Genomic DNA, 10244 nt, shown 5'->3' on the forward strand with positions numbered 1-10244 from the left:
GGACTGCATTCCCATGGGCTTTATGCTGACAGCTCTGCTCCCCTGATCCTGGAGGCAATACGAGGGCAGTAGAGGTTGAATGGAAATACTATCTCCATTCATACCTCTACTGCTCTGTGATTGGTCTTTTTCTCAGCCAATCACAGAGCAGTAGAGGTAATGAATGAACATAGTATTTCCATCCATTGCCCTCCTATTGCCTGCAGTTACAGCTAATTGAAGGCACCTGCTTTCAATTAACTGTGACCGCACAGTTCCCACGGTCCAGGAATCATATGAATTATGATTCATAATGTCATTGTCGGATAACCTGTAAAAAATAAAAAAAAAAACAAGTTTAAAATTAAAAACACATACAAATAAATAATTTAAAAAAAAAAAAATTTTTTTTTTTTCTTCCTGAATTTTTGCTGTTGAATGCAGCAAAATTCGGTTCGGGTATACCCGAATTCGAACAGCAATATTCGGGTCGAATATAGGGACAACCCGAATTCGAACATCAACACTACTCCTAGCACTAAAGGCTTTAAATAAAAAAGTGAACATTCTGACTTCTCCCTGACTTCAGTGAAATGTATACTTGTATGTAAATTTTACCTTGGTATGCATAATGTTTGTAATGAGTGCACATTTTGTGTACTTGTTGTATTACAGTTGCATTACAAATATACGCAGATGAGTTGAGAAAGTACAAATAATAGAATGTACACAGTGAGAAACTGTATATAAAACACACTTAAAGTTTATGAATGATAATACAACTTTTTTATATGAATATTTCCTGTTACTTTTTTTCTGCAGAATCTTGTGAATGAGGAAGGGGCATGGGCGGCAGTATCCACAGAAAGCAATCCCAAAATTCTTTGCACTCTACTATGGGATTGGTTGCAGCAACTCTCAGTAAGTCACATTCATAAAACTGAATTACCCTGTGCATTTCTGGGGTCCTCAGACAGGTATGCCCCAAATATACTATAATTAATGCATCAAATATAACTTTGTTAAAAAAAAATCACAATATTTTTAGCAGCATCACATTCTACAAGTATGTCCTGCAAACAGAAAAAGTGAGAAGTATCTGCTGATAGTCTGACCATTCCTAGTAAAACAAGTCTTTGTGCATGGGTACCTCTTTTTTTCATTATAAAATGTTAGGGATTTTATCTAATGTTGGCCATGAAAAATATTTCACTTATAGCTGACAAAACCCAAAACTGTTCCAAAATGCACAAACCTGTAAATTTGCTGCAAATGATCCTTTTTTAAATTTTAGCTATATCATGCTAAAAAATTGTATTAAATGAGCTTCATTATTTTTTAATGGTTTGTCAAACGTATTACATATGGCCTATCAAGAGAGCCTATAGCACCAAAAACACTGGGGAACTTTGTACAATAATAATGTACAGATTCTTAGCTGGCTGAAAGTTGAACTGTATTAACACAAAATTACATGACCATGTTAGAGTTGAGGAAGACTGTCTTAACCCCCGCCATGGCCAATCCTATTTAACTCCACAACCACCTTTTTTTCTTAAATTAAACACTGACACCATCTTGTGGGTTAAATTGGCCATAGCAGCCCCCTTTTATTAGCAAATAACATTAACAACATTTTAACCATTTATTTATCACATTAACCAATTAAAGTGCAAACTGAATGACAAATCAAGTACAGTAATAGGTCCATGAAACCATCCCCTGCTTTTATTCTTTTAAAATGATACTCCGCTACCATAACCAGGCACCCAGTCGCTCACATACCGACTCAGGGACAGATTGCAGGTATCCTCCTCCCTTTTTCTTGCCCCCACAACAACCTAGTGTCATGTGGAGCTCCCCCTTACTAGGAACTCTGCTAGGAAGGTCTACTCTGCTGAGCTCCCACCTCGTCTAGTTTTTTATCCTTTCTTACTCCTAAAGTCTCATGAACCTACCCCCCCAACGCCACCTGCTGCAAGAGTAAAACCTCATTCTTGCAAGCAACCCCACACCCTCAAGGCTCTCCACAGTCCCTCCTGCAAACCCAAACACCACGAATCAGTCCCAATGGCATTCAGATGCACTCCATCACTGTGTAAAAATAAAACAGGATCCTTCTCAAGCTCACCATGCCTGACTACTAAACCACCTATCCGCGCCAGGAACCTCCCTACCTCCCTATTTACCTTAATCCTCACCTTGTTCAGCCTGTCAACTGATCGCGCATCCCGCCAAGATAACCTAGCCACAATCTTGGACCAGACCAGCACAGTATCTGGAAAGGAGGAACGCAGACGCAGGAAATCAAACTTAAGATCCTTAATCAGCTCACGCATGGGCCTCTTCCCCAGATCACCCCCGGCATGAACCGGCAGGACATCTGGAGGCCTTTCCAGCCTGACAAATCTGTGCACCTCCCGCACAACCCTGCTCCACTGCAACCCGGGGATCCAAATCCACTGCACCAGAGCCTCACTGCGCTGCAGGCCCAACTGCCACCCCGAAAAGCAAAAGGAAACAACCATTTCCAATATGTGACACCCAACGGCAAACACACCGAGCCCTTCCCGGCCAACAAACAACCACATGCCACTTCTCCCTCCAACAAGACAAGAAACACCCAATACAGTAGGAACAAGCCATAACCCTCCAGGCCTTTACAACAAATGTGGGCGAATATACAACCTGAACCTGTTAGACTCCCAACGGCCAATCCTCTTGATAACGTCAGGTTCCAAACCCCACCTTGCTGCTTCCGTAGCCCAATCCGGAACAAATGCGACGAGTACTCACCTACATTCCTGCCCACAGCCCCTACACATTTTCAAACACTGCTCCAAACTGGAAGCGGGACACAAAGGCACCATCCCTGTGAATAAAAAACGGACCCTCCATAGAAGGCCGGATCCGCAAGTACTTACTCACTGCATCCACAGGACAAATCGCAGAGCCAGGAATGGCGCCCAACTCCAAACTCACCCCCTTACTCTTCTGATCCGTCTTAGATCTGCGAATCCACACCAGCACCTTGCGACCCCCTAAACTTAAGTCCCCCCACATGAAACCTCCCGTCCTGGCTTTGCTAGGGCTAACCACTTCCGACAAATGCAATGCTGCAAAGAAAGTCACCACAAACATAGCCGAAAACAAAACCACTCAAATGCATCGGAACACACTCGTCCCAACTGCCCCACTAAATCACCCAACATGGACACCGAAACTGGCGGTGCAATTTGCCCCCTTCTGGTATCTCTTCAATGCCTGCTGAACAATAAAACTCTTAGTGCCATCCACCCAGCCCAGTAATTTAAACAGAAAGGCCAAAGCCGACAATTTCTTGGCTGTGGCCCCACCTGACACACATCTGAAAATTGAACACCACAAACAGTAAAACCAATGCCTCACTGCCAACCGCATCGCCCCAACCCCCTCACTCTGTAAAAAACCAAACCACTCCCGCCAAGTGACCACATACGCTTTCCACGTTCCAGGACTGACCGGTCTCTGGATTAAATCGGTAACAACCCCCAGACCACTCGCCAAAGCCTCGACTGGCACGGAGTTCCTGCCCTCCTAAGTAAGCCCCATAACCAAAAGCACCAGCTTCATCTGTCACCATATCCAGCAATTCCTTATCCACCACCTCACCCATCCACAATGAGCGACCGTTATACGTCTCCAAAAAGGACTGCCAAACACCCAAATCTTCCCGCAAGGTCCTGGTCAACCGCACATGATTCCCAGGGGCCCGCACACCAGCCGTAGCAGCTGCTAGCCGGTGACAGAAAATCCTACCCATGGGCATGATGCGGCAAGCAAAATTCAGTTTTCCTAAAAGAGAATGGAAATCCCTCAACTGGATCTTGTTCAACCAAAGTTTCTTCAGCACTCTGGTCAAATTTCTGACTAGTCCCCTTCTGGGACCCTCCTTTATCACTAAGCCCTTCAGCCCACCCACTTACTGACTCTCCCCAAAAAACACCTACATTCTTCCCGCACTTTTCTCTCTCTCTTTTTATTTTTTTTTTTTTATTTTCCCCCCCCCCCCTCCTTACAATCCCCCACTAGTCCTCCCCCCTCACCCTGTCATGAGACCCTTCTGCTTTAAATCTCTGACTAGAGCTCCAGGGCCTACTGGAAGGTATGTTTGCGCCCTCATATAACTTTTGTACATGATCTCAGTCCTTGTAATTGTGTAATATTTCTTCTGTTTCTATATTTCTGGTGTTTTATACTTGTTTTTTTCAGGAGCCTGTACTTAACCAGCAAGATATTAATCTTTTCTGTGATGGGGATTGGAGAAATAATCTGACAAAACTAAGCAGGGTGAGACTTTAGTCAATAGTTAGAGTAGATGATGTTTATTTTGAAAATGTATTTGAAATAACCTAATAATCATTAAGGCTGTGACCATACTGGCAATGATGCTGCAGTGTGCTTACTGCTTCTTCGTGCCAGTAAACAGCTGCTTTAGGGAGATGCTACATGTAACATGACCGTTTATATATTTATACAGGGTGATCATATCCCCGCTTATACGTCTCCTCTCAAGGGAGAATAGATTCAGTTCAGCTAATCTCTCCTCATAGCGGAGCTCCTCCATTCCTTTTATTAGTTTAGTTGCCCTTCTCTGTACTCTCTCTAATTCCACAATGTCCTTTTTGTGAACTGGTGCCCAAAACTGGACTGCATATTCCAGATGTGGTCTGACCAATGCTTTGTACAGGGGCTTAACATTAGGTTAAGCTTAAAAAACAAAATACAGATTGACATTTTTGCTAGTCCTAATATTCATATCTGAAATGTATAAAATTAAAGTTAGAGTGCCTAAATCATACTGATCAGAACACAAGTTTATTCATGTTACTGAAGCTTTCCAGCTTACATTTCAGAAATGCATGTTAGAGAGTTGCAGAAAGTAATTTACTTTACTCACTTTTTTTTTTTATTTTGGTTAGAAGATAAAAACACTCCTATACACTCCTAAAATATTTAATGAGCATTGGTCAGTAAATATAGATTTGTAATAGTCAAAAACAGTAAACAATTTATATTCATACATTGTTGTAAGTGATAAATGATCAGGGTGTTACTCCTGCCCTAAAGCAGTCTGTAAGACCCCACAGGCGATCATATCTACTACCCAAGATGAATGCTGATACCAGATAGTTCGAACTGCTAGCAGAAACATTCAAGGCTTTGTTATTTGACAGGGGTAGATTAGCAGCCCGGTTGGACCCCACTTTATATGCATTTTCAGTAAAATATATAAGCCCCTGTATTAGAAGCCTGCATGCTGGCAATATTTCAGATGAACATAAAAATACAGAAAGATCAGATTTAAATAGATCTTGAGTATTTTTCCATTTTCATTTAAATATATTGAACACACTAGAAAGTTTGACTATTCAAGAGAATAGAGCATTCCCTATCATAGCCCCCTTTCTCCTTCTCATCAGCACATTGGCTCATCTCTTTGCCTCACTACATTAACTTTTATATATTAGTCAGAGAAGGCTTGAAGGGAAATACTACAGAGTATAAAGGTGACAGCTCTGAGTCTGTTGGGGCTGTTGACATTTCAACTAAGATAGGGCACACAGCAACAGTCTCAGGGCTTTGGAATATTTACACAAAGGAGATTTTTTCATGTAAATGAAAGACATAAAATATGAAAATGCTAAAATATTTCATATATATAAATTTATGTAAAGTTGGAGGCTGGTTCATCAGTCCCTTGGACTCATCTAGCAAATGGGGCACCAATTCTACCTATACAAGTTTGCCACAAGTTCTGCCTTGCAAGTATTTACTTATGTAGATGCATGCAAAGTAATAATGAATGGCTGAAGAATACAAACAAGTTCTTCACAGCATGAACCTCTGAACAACAAAAACTGACTGCCAATCGAAATCTTACTTTGAGCAGCTAACACACCATTATATAAAATGTGCCATCACATCAAAAGAGTCTTTCTAGCAGAGAGTACAGTGGCTGGAGAAGCAAAAGCATTCAAAAACATTTGGAAAAGCATACTGTCCTTCTTTTTAAATGTCACATGTTAAAATGTCTGCATTCTCTAATTATATGTTTTATCTGGGGTGGAGTTGTAGTGCATGGTACCACATCCCTCTAATCTTAACACATCTTTTAATTTTCCTAAATCAGGAAAAATATTGTACTTTTAGGACTTTTTAGGTACCTTCATTCTAGACTCCTTTCAAATGAGAAAATCCTCATTGTTATTCTTCTCACTCTCCACAGACTTTCATATCCTTTCCTGCGTCTTCCCTCCCCTGCCAACATCCACTATTTAAACCCAATGCCAGGGTTTTTCATTTATTTTGAATAAAAATAATTTTATAAAAAAGTGTCTGGAAAAAAGGTACCTAAAAAGTTCCAAGCGTGTAATTTTATGGACTTAGGAAAATTTAAGATGTCTGCATTCCCTTTAAACTGATCGTCAACTTTTCACAATCGGGACCCATGAGTTTTAGTTATGGCTCTGCCCATGTAGTTATCCTTTTTCCTTTGGCATGGTAGCTAACATTGCCATGTTATTTTGAAAAATACTTTGGTTCTGAAGCAATTTGTTTAAATTTTGCTTATGACACAAGTAACTTTCCAGATGCTTCCTTCCTTACTGGGCATGTAGAGCTATTTGGGTTTTCCCTTTCATAGAGAATGTTGACTCCGTTTTGGCTTTTTACCGCAATTAAAAAAAGCCAAAAAAATATAAAAAAATAAAAACCCACTACAAAGTGCTTGCAATTAAATGTTTGAGAAATGTAAACTTAAGAAAATGTTCAGTCTGTTTGGCATATTTTGTTTGTACAAATAGAGCAAGATTGAAGTAAATATTTTTTTATAGAAAATGAAAAACCTTAATTCTTTGTGGATACATACAATTTATATTTATACATGAAAACAGCTATATTTGTTTTATTATAAATTGGTATACAGTGAACATGATTTGCTGCTTCTTTGTGAACCCATGATGGTTCTGACCACTTGACTGAAAACAATATGTTGCCTTGTATAGGTAATGTATTCCAAGACTGTTCCAAATAGTTGAGGGCCTGCACTGTCATGGCTTGTCTCATCTGATTCCTCTCAAACAGCACTAATTATTGCCACAGTTCAGCTTTGCACTACAGATCCCACCAATGTGGAATTCAGTTGTCTTGCAGCTTCAATAAAAAAGATCACCAGAATGATGGTGGTTGATTAACGAAATTAATTAAGGCTGTTCACTTACCAAGGATAATTGACTTTGCTAAATTGACAGCTTTTTTTCCCTTACAAAATCTACCCCATAGTGTTAAATGATGGCTGGATGAGCTGGATGAGCAACACTGCTGGACTCTGGCAAAACACTGTTGTTGAGTAAAAATATGGTAAATTGGAGATTTTGGGCTGCATTGGGAATTGTTGCTCTCCACCTGTGAATAATAAAGTTGTAAAACTTTGAATCTTCAGAAGTGTGGTGTACGATCATGCCAAGTACAGTAGGGAAAGCAACATAGCCCCAAAATGCCTTACAATCTGCTGTTCTGTGTTTTTTGATGGAGGAGCGCCCTAGTCATGTATGTTAAATGTATTACATTGTGTGACTGCAGTATGTAAAGTAGCTGGTAGGTGTAATTGCACCACTAAAGAAAATGAGTTTCCAAGCCTTGAAAGCCGTAGATTGTGACATTAAAGATCAAATCAAGAACTCACTAATCAATATAATAGATGAAATGAAACCATTTTGTTGTTTGTATATTGCAGAGTCAGGGGGAGGTTTTATGTTGTCTTCTGCAATGTGTTAGCAAACTTCCTTCCCTCCCATGTAATCTGGAAGAAATGGTGTTAATGAGACTTATCAGAGCATTAACAAAGGTAAGTTGAGTAACCCATGAATGGTGCAAAAGTTCTTGTGAAAAGGTTATTTTGTCAGTCCAGTAATCCAGCACTGCAGATGGCCCCTGAACAGCCTGTATACTGTACTCTGGATCCTGGGAAGATCCAGAGAAAAAGAAGGAATGCTCAGGAGTGAAGCATTATGTGCTGGTGGATTTATGGAATTTTTATTTATGGTGATGGGGTTGAGGGTTGATGTAGAAGGAACCTGACGTTTTAAAGTTTACCTGTGTCACCTGGAGCTCAGACAATGAGGCTTTTGGGTGTGGCTGTGTGAAACCCGTCTAGCAAAACAAAGGAGTGTGCAGGAGTAGGGAGGGACAGGATCTGGACAGAATGTGCTCATAAGCCTTCCGATGGGGGACACAATGCAAGGGATAAAAACATTTCTGCTAGAGTTTCAGCCAATTAGGGAAAAACTGAATGTAGGTATTGATATTGCACTTGATATTGATATTCCGCTAGTCATTCTGCTAATTATGTCTGAGTTTCCTCTGTCTCTCTGAATTCTTCAACATTGTATTTACTTTCTTTCACAGCAGCCACCTGATATGCCACATTTGCCACCGGCACTGCTCCTGCAACTACGCTCTATTGTGCAAGAGATAAGAGCTCATGGAATAATGTCCCGGGCACACCGCAAAGCTACAGATACAGCCCAATATGGACATAAAAATACAGACAAGAATGAGGGAAAAAGCAGTTCATAGCACTCTTCTAAATGTCTAAATCACAAGAATTGTGTCATTATTAATATTTACATTTCACATGCAGGCATTTCTGCATGCTATAAATGTATACTTTCTTGGTGAACAGGTGCATGAAATTCAAACCATTTATGGCCTCATTTATCAAAGTATAAGCAGTTAGGATTGCCTGTATTGCCCTACCAATCAGACCTGAAGGGTACCTGGGCAAAATTGAAAACTTTGTATACAGCATAATATATTCTATCAGTAACATTACCTACAGCAGATTTTCCTGTTTTGGAAAAAAGACTATTAGGCAAAAAAAGGACTGCTGTCAGCAAGAATTGAAAAATAACAGATTACTGTCAGGATCAACAAGTAATACAATGATTTGACGGGGAGTTAGAAAAAAAGACCACAAAAAATAATTTTAAGACTTTTCCCACATGTAATGTGAACTTGGTAGCTAGGTTGTTTCGGAGAAATAACCACAGATCTTTTTTGGGTGTGGGTTGCCTCAAATCCTTCTGTCACTTAATGATGTTGCAATCAGGGCTCTGTTTGAGTTGGATATTTTGTAAATTGATAAGAATTAGAATTCATTCACAGCTGCCTAAAACCTTTGCACAGTACCAGTACCTGTGGATATGGTAATTGTGTAGTACATTACAAAATATTCATATTGGTGTGATGTTTAAAGCAGTGGTCACCAACCTTTTCAGACCCACAGACCATTAAATTTAGTGGGGAGGAAACTTCCCCCTGAGTGATGTGATGAGATATATATATATAACTTTTAACTTCAAATCTTTAAGGAGGTAACTGAAACTGATCCAACTTTTACAGCTTGATGACAAAAAGTACAAGGTGTATAGGAGGATGACATGGACACTGATGGAGCTCCGCTGAATTCTCATTTGAGTCATGAAAAATATGTACCCAACAAAGACGGCCTAACCATTATAGTCAATAGAGTATTCATCTTATATAATGAAGCCTACTAAATTGTATGTAACCTTATAAAAGCCGTAGTGCTTAGGAAAAGCAACTAGGGATGAGAAGAGGTGGGAAAGGGGGGGGGGGGGGGGGGCAGAGAAAGTGTAGTGTTTAATGTAGGTTTTTTGAGGATAATAGCAATAGTTTCTGGTAGTATATATTGTGGAATATTCAGCTTACAGTAAGGGCTTTCAGCAATATTATCAAGTAAGATTTATTAGTATCAATCTGATTATTTTAAAACCACTATACTGTTACAAATATTTGATATCTGACTTTTCCTATTACTCACAACTCAAAAGGTCCCCCCAACAACCCCCTGAGGAAGCATTATTAGGCGAAACACGTCAGGTGGGAAACAAAACTATTTCTGTCTGAACAGGACCTAAACTATCTGTACTGTATGCTTATTTGTTGCCTAGCTTAGTTCTCCTATGTTAGCAATAGTACTAGCATAGGTTATCTTTGTCTTGTTTTATAATATTTTTGATTGAAATAAACTTTATTGTTTTATAAAAAACATTCCGTGCCCCAAAAAGCCTGTCTTTTCTCTATCCCCCAAAACTCACCTTCTTATTGTAATTCACAGGCTGGGCACACGGGAAACCATTCCTTCCTAAAGTTGGAAAACCTTTGGTGTAAACAACCCCTTCTTCTGGTTATTTTTTATC

The 10244-nt window shown here is 39.8% G+C and overlaps 1 protein-coding gene across 4 annotated transcripts in view; it reads left to right on the forward strand.

The window, feature by feature from the left end:
* LOC140324254 (protein tyrosine phosphatase domain-containing protein 1-like) overlaps window positions 1-9651 on the forward strand; it is a 25394-nt gene extending 15743 nt beyond the window's left edge. For 2 of the 4 annotated variants that reach the window (XM_072401985.1, XM_072401986.1), the window contains exons 10-13: window positions 802-900; window positions 4231-4308; window positions 7757-7867; window positions 8428-9650. In XM_072401985.1, the coding sequence (XP_072258086.1) occupies window positions 802-900; window positions 4231-4308; window positions 7757-7867; window positions 8428-8598 (459 nt within the window). In that variant the 3' untranslated portion in view covers window positions 8599-9650. Of the gene's footprint in view, window positions 1-801; window positions 901-4230; window positions 4309-7756; window positions 7868-8427 lie in introns of all 4 variants that reach the window. The other 2 variants (XM_072401988.1, XM_072401987.1) reach the window with 2 other exon arrangements.
* The last annotated feature ends 593 nt before the right edge of the window (window positions 9652-10244 follow it).

Source organism: Pyxicephalus adspersus, chromosome 2, assembly GCF_032062135.1.
Source record: "Pyxicephalus adspersus chromosome 2, UCB_Pads_2.0, whole genome shotgun sequence".
Lineage (NCBI taxonomy): Eukaryota > Metazoa > Chordata > Amphibia > Anura > Pyxicephalidae > Pyxicephalus > Pyxicephalus adspersus.